Source organism: Zingiber officinale, chromosome 6A (assembly GCF_018446385.1).
Source record: "Zingiber officinale cultivar Zhangliang chromosome 6A, Zo_v1.1, whole genome shotgun sequence".
Classification (NCBI taxonomy): domain Eukaryota; kingdom Viridiplantae; phylum Streptophyta; class Magnoliopsida; order Zingiberales; family Zingiberaceae; genus Zingiber; species Zingiber officinale.
In genome coordinates, this window is record NC_055997.1 from 136,803,122 (window position 1) to 136,818,489 (window position 15,368).

At 34.9% G+C, this 15,368-nt stretch overlaps 2 protein-coding genes across 4 annotated transcripts; one reads left to right on the forward strand and one right to left on the reverse strand.

Moving 5' to 3' along the window:
- The first annotated feature begins 2,572 nt into the window (after window positions 1–2,572).
- Window positions 2,573–5,900, forward strand: LOC121998263. 3 transcript variants are annotated; one of them, XR_006116466.1, is made up of 2 exons: window positions 2,573–3,170; window positions 5,766–5,900. XR_006116466.1 is itself a non-coding variant. In XM_042553098.1 (1 exon), the coding sequence occupies exon 1, from the start codon at window positions 2,625–2,627 to the stop codon at window positions 3,102–3,104; it is 480 nt and encodes a 159-aa protein (XP_042409032.1). In that variant the 5' UTR covers window positions 2,573–2,624; the 3' UTR covers window positions 3,105–3,348. The 3 variants fall into 3 exon arrangements, 1 of the variants encoding a protein (XP_042409032.1); XR_006116465.1 differs by having other exon boundaries at window positions 2,573–3,183; window positions 5,766–5,894; XM_042553098.1 differs by lacking the exon at window positions 5,766–5,900 and having other exon boundaries at window positions 2,573–3,348.
- LOC121998262 lies at window positions 5,773–6,927 on the reverse strand. Its single transcript, XM_042553097.1, has 3 exons — window positions 6,690–6,927; window positions 6,437–6,558; window positions 5,773–6,030 (listed from the first exon to the last, which is right to left on the reverse strand). Exons 1-3 carry the CDS (start codon window positions 6,891–6,893, stop codon window positions 5,856–5,858), a joined length of 501 nt encoding a protein of 166 aa, XP_042409031.1. The 5' UTR covers window positions 6,894–6,927; the 3' UTR covers window positions 5,773–5,855.
- Between the last annotated feature and the right edge of the window lie 8,441 nt (window positions 6,928–15,368).

Genomic DNA, 15,368 nt, shown 5'->3' on the forward strand with positions numbered 1-15,368 from the left:
TTTCATAATCCTTATGAAAGATCTCAGCTTCCCGCAAAGTCATTTTTTGAATTTGATATTCTTTAATATCTTGTCATTCTTTGTCGATGCTATGTTACATTGCGTCGCCCTCTCTGGCTTTAGATTTACCCTTTCTCTTCGTTGCCTTTTGCCCTATAGGACGAATGCGGACTTCAGAGTCATCTAAATCAACACTTGTATCTGAATTTGATGTTGAAGTGTTTCCCCCTGATTCGGATGTCCTTGCCTTCTTGTTAGAGTAATGAGCAACTGATTGTGGAGTATATTTCTCATATTTTTTGACAACCCTTCACACATGCATATACTTAAAATCCTTGCCTTTGTTGTTGACTTTCCACATATTCAATGCATTCTCCAACACATTCTCGTCACTCCAACCGCTTTGTCGATGAATATAAAAATTCTTATAAGTTGCAGAAAATTCATTTACCATTGGTGCAAACCTATAATAATGTGATTTCAGCCGCTGATAACTTCTCATCATAGATCCAGTGGGTCGATGTTTGTTGTAGTAATCAGCTATACGTTTCCAAAAAGCTTGATCCTTCTGATCATTACCAATGATTGCATCAGTGTTTATAGTTGCCTATGACTTCTCAAGGACCATATTTTCATCGACAGACCAAAATCTTCGTTTCGATTCATTTTCCTCCAGCTCAACTTCACGCTCCTCTTGTGATGAGTGTGGTGGCAACTGAGTTGCAGGAACAGATGATGGTGTTAGAGATTCTTTGTCGCTAATAGATGGATCAATAATTGCCCTTCTTGATTCATTCGAATGTATGACAGGTGGTTGAGTAGGAGAAAATACATAAGGATAAGGCATCCCAAGTTGGCTACCCATTGCTGACCAATCTTGGGATGGATACATACTAAATGGAGCTGGGGCGGCGTTACTTGGATTCCACGGTTGTAAAAATTTTTGAGAACTTTGGGAATTTGAAAAATTTGGAGAATATTGTGGAACATATGAAATATTTTGAACATTTGGAGGATATTGTGGGTGAGAGAAAATATGAGGATATTGGATATTTGGAGGAGTGCGAGTATTTTGAGAAGATGAATTTCCTTCCGTATTTGGAGAATTCAAAATATTCGTAAAGGAAGTATTAAGATTTTCATCCATTTCGAATACAAATAGGGAATGAAAGGAAGAAATGAGTTGAGAGCAAAGATTGCAATGGAATAAATAAAATTGATCCCATATTTATAAATTTTTTTATATATATTAAATAATAAAATTAAAACGTTGAACAACAGCTAAAAATTAGCCGTTGTTCAACGGCATGCAATCGGTAACTGTTGCCCTCTTGTCCTTTCTTTTTTTTTAATTATTAAAAAAATTAAAATATAAAAAAAAATTAAAACCAACGAAGAAGTGGCTCTGTAACGACAGAGCCGCTTTTTCGTTCGAGTGAAACCTCCCTCCTATTATGGGAGGGAGGTTTGGGAGCTAAAAAATTAAAATATAAAAAAAATTAAAACCAACGAAGAAGTGGCTCTGTAATGACAGAGCCGCTTTTTCATTCGAGTGAAAAACCTCCCTCCTATTATGGGAGGGAGGTTTGGAGCTTCCACTGTGAATGTTCTAAGGGAAGGGAGATTATATACTTTTAAGATTAATGGAACAAAGTTTAAATACCTCAATTACTAATAAAAAAATAGAGCTCATAATATTAAAACTAATATGATAACACATCCAATTTTATTCAAAATACTATAATTATTAGAGAGTATTTAAATTCTATAAAAACGTTGGATTAATCGACATCTACTTTACATCTCAATTTAAATGAACAATTTTTCATGGAATTAAATGTTTATGATATCAATTAAATGAATAAATTTAAGTAATTCATTAAATTAAATGAATAAGTTTAAACACATGTATTTAGTGACGCTAGAGAATCCTAACAATAAATTATCATAATAGACTTCCTTATGAAAAAAATTAATTTAATTTAATATTATACTTATCTTAATAAAAAACTAAGAAAAGAATATTTTTTAACATTGGCCTAAAATATTTATAGAAGCTTTTTTGATCATGGTGTTGTAAATTCTAAGATATGGGACTAAATAGAACTATATTTTTTTTATATAAAACAACCAGAAAAAATTAATGATGAAAAAAATTCATAATAATACGCCGTAGCTGAGCCTCGAACTCTAGATCACTGATTGTTTCGCTTGTGGAATTATTAATAAATTTTGAAATTATTTTTAATGTGAATAGAAAAAAGAATATTAACGTAAATTCATTTTAGTTCATTTTAGGTTTCATCAAAATTAGTTAGTAAAGTGAGAAATTTTTAATAAAATAGTAAGATAATATTCATAAATATATTTATCAATAAAATTTTTATTAATATATTAAATAAATTAATTCATTAAAATAAAAAAAATTATATTACCAAATTCAATAATCAATTAGCAAACTTAAAATTTAAACAAGTTAATAAAAGTCAGACGACTTCTTGGGCCAGGCATAGGCCCGAAGTTGGGCCATCAGTTCCAGTTGGCAGCACAAAACTTCGCCATGCTTTCTCTTTCTTCCCCATCACTATCTCCATTCCCAAATACCGGAGCAGAGCAAAGGGCTCATGGCGTTTTCTTCCCTCGTCCGGCGGAGGTCTTTCCCGTGCCTTGCGATGTCCTCCTTCGCGATTAAAACTATACTTTTCCGATCGCTCCACGAAGGGCCCGACACGATCGACGAGCTCCTCGACCGCCATCTCGTCGAGAAGAAACCCAAGGAGGAGGACCACGACGACGATAGCGAGCTCACTCGAAGAAGGCTCACCAGCAATCGTCGGGAGGCGCTTTCCCTCTATCGCGACATCATCCGGGCCTCTCGCTTCTTCACCTGGCTGGACGCCAGCGGCATGCCCTGGCGGGAGGTCCTCCGGCGGAACGCCCGCCGGGAGTTCGAGGAGGCCCGCTTCGAGAGGGACCCGGAGGTCGTCACGCGGCTGCTTATTGGCGGCCGCGACGCGGTGCAGAAGGCGTTGGACAAGCTCGTCGAGGCCAGTAAGAAGAGCATCGAGGCCGAGGAGCAGAAGCGAAGGGATGGGAGAAGATGACGAATAGATTGCCACTAGTAAATCTCGAGAAAAGAAGAAATTCCACTTCATTTGTTCTCCTTGACGGTACACTCTATTGGTACACTCTATTGCTTGGTTTTCTTTTCTCCATCCGTTTGCGACCTACAGAGATTTGTGCCCTTCATCGTGTTACTTATGCCTTTTGTAATGTACAATATCTTGAATATCTGTTAATTCGAAATTGATTAAACCCTGAATAAAACTTGGGAATGGATAGACTTAATCTGATTTCTCATAGTTGAAAAACGAGAATTTTCTTCTTAGAGTCCTTGAAAAACCTCAAGCGCTATGTTTAAGTTAGAGGAGATCTTTAGGGACTTATTTAGTTTTTCAAGGCAACAGAGATAGAGGCTATTTATTTCTTCTTATTTAAGTTTTTAGTGCTACTTATTATGAATTGAAAACGTCCCCTTTGTATTGATTATACTTTGTTCTAAGAAGAAGCTTGTATCAGTACATGATCCCTTTTATTCTTACCCGCAAGCCAAACAAAATCTGTCTCATTAACAACAATTCATGCCATTCAGTGATTTGTTTTGGTAATATATGTGATGATTGAGGTTGTTGATCATTAATCATCTCTCACTAAGTCACTATAATCAAATGAGTTTGAGTTTGTTTAGATGTTTTAAGGTAGTCTGTATTTCTTGCATGCTCCAGTTTTTAGATACTTGAGGACACACCATATCATTACCAAGGATGAGAGATAAGGAGTGTTTTACCATCAATTTAGTGTCATTCCAGGAATTGCTCCTAAGATTCTGAATGTGAGATGCTAATGTTTTTCACCTTTAATTCTTTGCATTTTGCACGAGGTTCTGAAAAATGCTGGTGTTGGGTATAGCAGCGACTGTTGGAGAATAATGGAATCATCCTAGTAACTCAATTTATGCTCCTGAATACATACTTGCTTAAGCTATATTGGGCCATGTGTGACATGCCAGTCTTATTATCAAGGCCTCTTGCTTGTTAACACTAGAATGAGTAAGTGAGATGAGAGCATTATTTTCACATTTTTCAAAAAAAAGGGATGAATCTTTCATCCTATGTAATCAAACCATGTTAGTGTGTTGAGTAAAAAAAATCAGAATATGTTAGATAGGTTTGGCCTATATTCCTGCCTTTTCCCATTCTAAAAAATTAGATAATTTGCAAGTAAAAGTTTTTGTAGTTCTGAAACTTCTTTACTTTCAATTAGTTTGTCTTACTTCTTCAGTGAAATATTTAAGGATCATTTTTCATTAGCTCTGTCAAATTATGGTTACCTTTAGGAGCCAATTTACAGCACATGATGTCCATGATGTGAAGAGGCCAATCCAAATAATTCATCTTAATTGACACCATATGTTTTAGTTATTGCTTAATCATGTAGGTCTATATTACTTGCAATCATAATCAAATTTGAATAGTTTTCCTACCTACTACCTAGATAATAAATATACTTTATCAAACACCTTCATGATAGAATTCTGAGCATCTATTTGGTTAACCATTGAAAGTTTTGGATCATTTCTTGGCATATTCTTGGAGTTTTCTTGTAATTTTTCCTATCATAATTCTACTCCAAATTTACAAGTGGCCCTTTTGACCTCACAATGACAAGAAAATACCAAAGGTGAGGCTACTTACCAAATAATTGTTGGTTTTAGAATTAAGCATAGTGCAGGAGCATTTTTCAGCAGCAAAATCAGGCAATAAATCTTTTTAACCTCATGAATAAGTATATAGTAGAAACTAGGAATTAAGTAAAGAAGCAAGTCTTGTGCATTGTTTATGGAAATTGGACATATTGTTATTGAATTGCTCCCATAGCATTTTTACGGTTAGATGGTGCAGTAAACAAATTTTCCTTGGTTCACCTCCAACTGTGAATATGGAATAATGTAAGGGCTTAGGAGACACTTGGAAGAACTGGGCACATTACTGGTTAGTGTAAAAGAATGACCTTGATCAGTCCAAATACTCATTTTCTCATTTGTCTTTGATCAGGGGAAAAAGAATTTCAAAATTATGGATCTTGAGTTAACTCTACCTTAAGACTGCCATTCTACCTTAATGTTCATAACCATGCGCTACCTATCTTCCACATTCTAAATTTTTTGTTAAGCTTATATCATACATTATAAATTTATAAAGTTTTTAAGAAGAATTTCTAACTCTCTGATATTAGCCCTCATCAAGAATGATTATTTGTTAGTTTGTTTCCCTAAACTTGGACAGCATATTTTAGGATTCTCTGATTGGAGTATTTTGCAAGTTTTAGATGATGTGGTTTAGGTTTAAAACATCCTGTTTGGATATGAGAATTAGTAATATAAGTTTTAAACCATGTTTGCTCTTGATGATTCAATCGACAGATGATCCAAGAATTACACCATTTTAAAATACCTCAACCAAAACAAATTAGGAAAATAATCAAATAACAAATTAGAAAACAATCAAATCCAAATAAAACTCTTTACAATATTACTCTCTTCTAAATTAAAACTTGCTAAAACTATTTAACATTCTAAAACAAACATTTACGAACTTTACCCACGCCATTGAAACTAATTCTATCAAAATCATCCTTTTGACAATGTAAAACTTTTAAAACTTAATTTTCTAATTGCATTATTTATTTATGGTTGATCTCTACAGCACGTGATTTAGAAGGGAAGTGAACACCGGGGATACTTTTGTTGTATTGCAGTGCCTAACAAGTGCGTGCATTACAGTGTTGGCCACCTGTTATTTTTGGCCTAAAACCCTGCATGATGTGAAGTAGAGTTGTGCAGGAGAAGAGTAGTTGGCGAAACAGGTATACTGTGGAATGTATGTAGAAGTTGGGTGTTTTGTTGTTGCATTCTGTCCCATGGATTCGGTTGCCGGCTGGTTCAAGTACGAGTACTTACTCTTGGTCCACCTGCATTCATCCACAAAAACTTTATTAATCTTTGAATCCATTACATTACAAATCAGTGAATCTTCTTGATGACCTGCAAAATTAGTGATATGGTTGTTGTGTATGATACTGTATGTTTTTTTTTTTTTTTGCATTATATCTTGATTGAGTGAACTATGATTTTCTGTTTGTATCCAATATTGTCGTTTAGCTGACTTTTAGTGGGATAAAGATTTGATTGTTGTGGTTATTCAATATTGCCGGTCCTATGCTACCGAAGAGGTGGGACTTCTGTGTACCAGGGTTTTTCTGACGGTTTTGATCACTCTTTAGATGCCAGGCTTCACTTGGTTTCTGTTGGTTCGGCATTTATCAACAAAATATTACAAGCTTCTCGAAAGAATCTCATGGGAAGTGGGATGCCTACCAGTCCCTGAATCTTATCCATGTCTCCATCTCACCATTGTGATTAGCCTGTGTCTTTCCTTCGCCTTTAGCCTCATCCAATGTCTCCTCCAATGATTCCTCAAACTTCCGGTAGTCTTCTTCCTGCATCTCACAATTATCGACATGAGTTTTGGATCAGAATATTGTTAGCAAGATGATCTTCATCTTAAAGCCACTTTAACTTTGTTAATCTTCATCATATGGTGACTAAAAGTTAAAAGGGGAGAACTTGCCTTGAGAGACTTGGCTCTGATCTTGGCCACTGCTTTCTCAGCTGCAAGTAGGTGATCCTCTTGGATCATCCGCTTCATCCTCCAATATTGGTTGATCTCCTCTACCGTTATGCTTCTGACGGCCGGCCTTTTTGTCCGAGGCAAGGGTAATGGGGTTGATGCCTCGGATACAGATGCAAGTGTCGTCTTTCCTGTTAAACCCATTTCTTTCTGCACGGACTCAACTAGCTTGCCTGCTAAATTTATTGGGCTCCTTGCTCAATTTCCTCGTGTTTTCATAAACTGCTATTCCAACCTAAACTTCTAAGTTGGACTGGCAGAGGAGGTGGATGTGGTTGGCTGATGGTTTCAGATTTATATTGCATAGCTTTCGGGTCTAGCAATTTCTGTTTGTTTTTCTTCTCTTGAGGGTCCACTGAATGGCTGATAGTGTCGTTAGACATAGAGATGACAATGGATAGGATTTGAGTAGGATTTTATATCCTTGTACTCATCTCCATTTATTATATCTATATTTATACTCATCCTCATACCCATCGGCTATTTCATACCCATCCCCATACACATTAGAGTTTCGGATACCCATATCCTACCTATTATCCTATTATTTCATACCATTATCATTTAAAAAAAATATTTCAATGCACTTGTCAGCTCTTTCTCATCTCACCCTCCTTCGATCGGGTGAATATTTTCCGTGGAAAAAAAGATGAAATGTGTGTTGATAACAGGATAAAGAGACAAACTAAGTTTTTTTTTCTAGGATGGAAAAGTTAAAGTTTTTTCTTTCCCAATAAAAAATGAGGCTTATAAATAAATAAATAAAAAAATATATCGGGTATCGGGTAGGCTATGGGTAGGATTTTATCACATCCGCCTCCATACTCATATCCGAAATACGCATATCTGAATATCCATTTACTATAATCGGGTATAAAAATTCCTTCCATATCCTCCTCCATTCGGGTTGGATGTCGAATTATCCATCGGATTCGAGTGAAATTGCCCTCCCTAGTTAGACGGTCGACCAATGACAAGCTGTGTAGGTCTAAATTCAGTTAGTCTCATTGACTAGTTAGTCCTAGAATGGCTGATAGTGTCGTTAGACGGCCGACCAATTAGGGGTGTCAAAAATGAATCCGATCCGACGACCCAACTCTAGTTGACCCGAAAAAAATCAAGTTCGGGTTGGGCATTTTCGGGTTCGGGTCAGGTTCGGGTTGGAGGGTTAGAGAGTAAAAAAATTTCGGGTTGGGTCGGGTCGGGTTCGGGTTGACCTTGGTTGACTTAAATATAGGATTTTGTGGATTTTTTTGAGGTTAAATCAAATTTTATTTTAAAAATTTAGATGTTTTTATGTATATTAATATCATGTTTGTATGATAATGATGGAGTATTGAGATAAAAGTGAAGAATTATAGGGAAAATAGCCTAAAAAAGTCGTTTTGAATCAGATTTTCTGGTTATATGGGTTGGGTTCGGGTTGATCGTGTTAGTCGGGTTCGGGTTCGGGTTGAGGTGTTTTCGGTTGAACTCGGGTTCGTGTCGGGTTTGGGTTGAGTTAAAAAAAAAAAAAATTTAACCCGATCCAATTCGATCCGACCCATTTGAATTGACACCCTTACGATCAATGATAGACTAGGTAGGTCTAAACTCAGTTAGTTTCATTGACTAACTAGTCCTAGAGAAAAAGAAAATCTGTTATCCATGCATTTAGACTTTAGAGTTAAAAACTTAGGGAGCTTAAGAAATTTATCTACAGGGCTTTTCGTTTCCGGATTTATTTTAGTAACTGATAGATTTTTTTTGTTTTAAGACTGAGTTGGTCGTCTTTAAAATTAGTCAGATCTGATATCTGGATATATAATCATCTCTGAGATTAGTAAGATCTGATAACCTGGATATATATATAAAAGCTAATAAATTAGGACTTTTTAATTGTCAGAACAGTTTGCTGAGAGGTAGTAAACTGGTCCTTTAATCAACAGAGCGAACGACGTGATGCAGTGCAACTATGAAAAACGTCCACAAGCTCACAAAGAATATAAAAATTGAAGTAATTGGTGCCAAACGAAATTCAAAATTGATTAAATCAAATTTATTTTTGAATAAATCAAACAATTAAACTTTGTCAAATAAATAAATTACGATATATCAATTGAGTAATGATGTTTTCATTTAATTGGTTAATTAATTTATAGAATTTGAAATCAAAATTATATCGAATAAATAAAAAAATATTATTTTTTTTAAATTGAATTTTTGAACTAACTAAAACTAAACTTTAGAATTCCATGGATTACTATGACAATTTGATTTAATTTTTTGTTTTTTTTTTGCTCACTCTCTGGAAACAAAAACACCATCTTTGTGGCACATTTAAATATGTTGCAATTTGTAGTCTACGAAACAGGGCATACCCAAAGCAAAATGAACATGGTCGACTGATGATTATTAGTTATGGAAAATGATCATGCAATGTGTAATGCATAGGAGACATAAGAACTACATGAAGATTTGTATTTGATAGTAGAGCTATCGCCCTTATATCATGTGGGGTAATAGAGTAAGAAAGATTAATTAGCCTATAGAAAATAATTTTAATTTTTAAATATTATCTGTACTTTTACTAAAATTTTAATTTTTAAATATTATTGGTACTTTTATCTTTTTTTTAATAGGATAAAACTCTAATATTTTTATAATTTTATACATCTCTAAGGGTATTTACAAAAAATTGAGGTGGGACAATTCTATTTTATAAAAATTTAATTTAATTTTTTATATTATATATTAAATTGATATGAATAAATACTACACTTAATATTAGACAAAAGGACGCTCATAAATTGGCTAAGGGGGTGTCAAACTCATACAATAGTATAATGCTAATATTATACTTGATCTTATCGAAAAAGTCGAACTATGTTTTTTAGCAACGTCGACCTAAAATATTTATAAAATTTTTTTGCTCGCAGTGTTGCCAATTCTAATATGTGAGACTAAAGAGAACTCTAGATTTCTAATTGATTAATGAGAAATTCTCAATAATATGTCACAGCTGAATCTTGAACTCTAGACCCCTGATTGATTAATAAGAAAATTTTCCAATAATACATAACTGAGTCTCGAACTTTAGATTACTGATTAATTAATGAAAAAAATTCTCAATAATATACCATGGCTAAGTCTAGTACTCTAGATCCTTGATTGATGCGTTTGTAGAAATTACTAATAAATCTTAAAATTATTTTCGATGTGAAAAGAAAAAAAGGATATTAACATAATTCCATTTTGGGATTTGCCAAAATTAGTTAGTAAATGGGACAGATTCTTAATAAAATAGTAAGATATTGATTACGTATTAACTAGATTGTATATATAAGCAAGCGATTTTAGTGATTGACTACACACAAAGTAACATTGGACAGAATATAGATTATTCTGGGTCGTAAAGTTTCAAAGGGATAACGAGAAAATAAGGGAGAAATAACAAAATAATAAGTAGCCCAAGTTAGGCTTAAAAATCTTCTTGAGAAAATAAGAGCAGAAATAGAAGAAAAAAGATATATAGCCGTAACGTGACTTAAGCAAAGTAAATTGATTCAATATCCAAACAAACTTGTCCTAAACATTATCTAAGCATAGATTTATATAGTTCTTAAAGCTCTCAAAAAAATTTAAATAGAAAATTAACCAACCAAACTTAGTTCCCTAGGATTTAGGATAAATTAATCAGCAAGACTTTGTTTTGATTTAGGATGAGATTAAATATAATTAAGGAAAAAAACAAACTAAATTTAATAAATGGATAACCAATTCAAAAAAAAAAACTCAAAGATGTAAATTTGAATACTTTAGATCCCCTCCTACATCAGTCGTCTGAAGTTGAAGAGAACTCGTCCTCAAGTTTAGGGAGGGTGTATCCGGCTCCACAACACAGTAACTTAGGTGTTTCACATTAAAAATATTAGAAGTTTTTAAATAATTAGGAAGATGCAACCAGTAGACATCATCGTTAATCTTTTCTAGTACCTCGCAAGGCTCAATATTTCGATCTTTGAGTTTATTGTATTTACCAATAGGGAAACGGTCACGAGTTAATACAACCCAAACCATATCACTAACGTCAAAAAAACCTAACGTCGATGTTGATATGTCCTGATCTTGAACTCGGTGTCGCTTTCCTGAATAATTTGTTTAACCTGCTCACGAATGACTCGAAGATGCTTAACCATCTCCTTAGCCTTGGGGTTAACTTGTCCTGGATGCAAAATATGGACTATGGACTAAATCCAGTACCTCAGATGGGTTTCCTCCATAAACAACTTTGAAAGGACTCAAACTAGTGATCATGTTCTTTGATCTGTTGAAGAAGATTGCCAACACTTTCCTCAAAGATACTTCCTTGACCTTATCACTTTCACTGTTCTCAATAAATTTGTCATTTCTTATTTTGAAGAAAGATCTCTTAGAGAGCATAAAATTTATACCCCATTGATTTCTTAGAGTAACATACAAAATTACAACTAATTGTTCTTTAGTACAATTGTTTTCGTTAGGCCTATAAGGCCTAACCTCAGCTGGACAACTCCAAATGTGTAAACACCTAATGTTGGGTTGTCTACTCATCTATATCTCGAATAGAGTTTTAGTTATTGTCTTACTAGGTACTTTATTGAGAAGGTAAATTGTAGTCTTGAGTATTTTACTCCATAAAGACTTTGTTAGAGAAGTGTAAGTCATCATACTTCTTATCATGTCTTTTAGAGTTTGATTGTGACACTCAGCCATACCATTTTAACTGGGAGTACCAGACATGGTATATTAAGGCACAATCTCATACTTAGCAAGATAATTTGCAAAAGGTTTTGGACGTTATTCACCTGATTCATTATATTGACCATAATATTTATCTCCACGGTCAGATCAAATGACTTTAATTTTCTTACCTAGTTGATTTTCAACTTTTACTTTGAAATTTTGAACATGTCCAACGATTATGACTTTTCATACATAAGATACAAGTAGCTAAATTGAGAGTAGTCGTCTATGAAGCTACTAAAATATATTCGACAATTTCAAGATGTCTTAGAGAATGATCTACAAATATCTGTATGTAATAGCTCCAAAATGTCACTACATTGACTTGATCTCTTATTTCTTTTGTTAGTTGTCTTCCCTTTAACACACTCTATGCAGATATCAAAGTCTGGCATGATAAAGGAATAAAAAATTTCATGTAACATTAACCTTTTTAAGCATTGTTTGGATATATATCCTAAATGTCTACATCATAACATGAACAAATTCTCATCAGTCAATTTACGTTTCGTACTTATACTATGCATAATCACATTGTCAACCGTAGAAATTATGGTGTTTAATTTACGAAGCTTATCAACCAAAGAACAATTGGCAACCAATATAGGATCAAAAGCGCTAAGGGGTGAATAACACTAGTAGTTTTCACGTTTGTTTAAAATATGATTCAGTAAAATGCAGCGGAATATAAGGAGATGGAAAATAAAGCAATGCTAACAAGTCAAGATTTACTTGGTTCGGAGTCTGTGGGAACTCCTACTCCAAGACCCAGATCACTTAGCACTTTCCTTTGCCTAAGATCACTTAGGATTTTCCTACATACTTAGTTCAACTTGTTAGACAACAAGAAACTTTAACTTTGAACCTCTTACCATAATCAAAACTTTAGTTTGATCATCAGGTACTTCCTACACTAACAACCAACACTGAATTAGAGAAAATACTTAAAATTTTATTTCTAAATGAACAAGAATAACCTGATTTATTCAAATAAGAAATTGAAATTAAATTTCATAGAAAAAATAGTATAATAAATGTATTTTACAAATCCAGAAAGATATTAGTTCCTAAACAAAGTCTAAAAATACTAATCGACTCAACTTTAGGATTATTTCCATTCCTCGTATAAATGTATCTTTCACCATCAAATGAAAGTCAGCTCCTGAGACAATCCTGCATAATGATACTTATGTGAGTAATAACATCGGTATCCATCTATTAAGTGTCAATGAGTATAATAACTGATCCTGTCCAAAAGTCGAAGAGATGGAAAGCTGGGGATGTGACACTCACGCTGATCTCCCGTGCACTCCGAGCGGACCTGCAACACAGACTACGTTAGTACCGAGGCAGGGAAGGAGTCCCAAGCGTTGGCCCTCCGACGCTTAAGTCAGTCACCAACGATGAAGAATAAAGCAGAGCAACAAGAAGACTGTAGCAGAAACAATGAATATCACATACCTCCGCTGATGCTTGGACCCCCCTTTATATAGAGTTCCGGTAGCGCGCGTGCACGCTTTCTAAGGCGTGCATACTTCTCAAAGCTTTCTTTGAAAAGACTTGCTAGTAAAGTATCCCTGACACAGTACTTTAACAGACCAAGCATATCTCTAAAGTGACAGTGGAAGTTTCCATCATATGATCTTCTAGTAGTCCATGCCCGATGTCGGCGGCACCAACTCCCAAAAGGATATCACTGGATATCATCAGGAGTGTACTGCTAGGTCGAGCGGGTTGGTCGCTCGACCGGAATTCCGCCGCCATGGAGGCCCATTTGGTCGGCCAGAACTCGGTGTTCCTCAGTGTGTCTGCTCAACCGAAAGTTCACTTTGTTAGTGTCGAAGCCTGCTGCCAGACCAAGCGGGGTAGCCGCTCGGCCGAAGTTGAACTCCGCACACATCAAGCTTTGCTGTCTAGCCGAATGGGATAGCCGCTCGGCACAGCTTCTGCACACTGTCTCTCTTGAGCGTCGGTTGTTTGATTGCTCCCCGTGTCGAATGCGACAGCGGGTTGGAGCCTTCTTCCACGCAATATGCCTTTCTTTGGGCGAACATATTTGCGCATAATCTGAACAAAATAAACTATATTCTATAGTTGTAGGTTACTTGGAAACATAAATCTAACATAAAAATAATTTTCCTTTTGGTCAATTATTTTAGCATAGATATACGTCTATTTGCATAAATACACTAAATCTATCTAAAGTACCTTCCTTTGGGTCAACATAATGATTCAATTTAATAGCACATGTGTAAATAGACTCAAGAAAACCATAGAACTTTAACCGAACAGATAATTACTTGATCAACCTTAATAACTCAAAAATTAGGCTTATTAATTGATTGATACCATATGATAACTCTAGGATCATTAATCGATTGATGATGAGTGCCAATCGATTGATGCAAATAATCGATGCGACTAATCAATTACAAAACCTTCTATGTTCGACATTTAACTCATCAATCGATTAAAACTTCATGGTAATCGATTAGCTGTTACCAATTGATTACCTTAATTGATCCAAAAGCCTTCTACGATTGATTTTAATATTGATAATCAAATAAGAAGTAGCGGAAGCAAGAGAAGGTTGGTCTTCCAAAGGAATTAGGGTTGACGGTGCTGAATCATTTTCATCTAATGGGGAATGAAGAAACATCTCAAAGATAATACCCTAAATCTTTGGGGACCTTTCCCTTATATAGATAATCCAATACATTATCAACGTATAGATAATAATAGTCGGGTTAAAGGATTTTATACATTAAACTCATATCTAATAATTTTAAATTAGATCATTTTAATAGGTTTAATGTATACTCATATGTATAACTTATAATTAAGTCCATTAATTAGAGATGATAACCAACATCTAACTCTAACTAATAGAATTGAGTACAATAAGATTCAATCCCTCTAGTCACATAATGATCTAACAATTTGATTTGATGTATCCAATCTTAGAATAGGATCTGCATCCAATTAGTTGATTGTATTTTGGAGGTCTAAAATTTCAAAATACTTCACATTCTTTTTTTAATAGAAAATATTTTTTTAAAAAAAAAACTCCTCTGGGGTCATGACTTTATAACATTTAGGTTATGTTTGGTTGAGTGTAATGTAATCTTACTTATAATGTAATCAAATTTATAATGTAATGTAATGTAATCTTAATTACATTACTACGTTTGGTAATATAATGTATGTAATCTTTGATTACAAGGATGATTACATTCTTTTGTTTGGTGTCCATTATTTTTTATAAAGAATGCAATTCGTATTATTATAAAATGACAAAAATATCCTGCAACCTCTACCGATGGTCGTCGCACCTCTGCCGGAGCTTGCGGCAACCAACGATCATCGTCCTTGGCCTCCTCGGTCGACACCCGCCACCGGCGATGGCGATGATCACCGGCGGCGACCGACGGTGGTCGCCGGCGACGATCGGTCGGCGGGCGATGACCGCCGGTGGTCGCCGACGGTCGGCGGTGGTCGCCGGCGGTGATCGCCGACGGCCGACCGGTAGGCGGGGCCGACAGCAATGGCCAGCGGCAGTCGACGGTAGTGGATGGCGACCACGGTGGATTAGGGGTATATTCGACATTTAAATTTTGATTAAACGTTGACCTCGTAATGTAATCCGATTATATAGTATTTACTTTGTAATTCAGATTACAAAATTTCACTACCTTTTATAATCCAGATTATATTACATTACAAGTTTAAAATTAAACCAAACAAAATAATTAACCTTGTAATGTAATCCTGATTACATTACAAGACAGATTATACCCTATCAAACGTAGCCTAAGTAAAGTCACTTAGACGTACGATTTAGTAAACTATTATTTC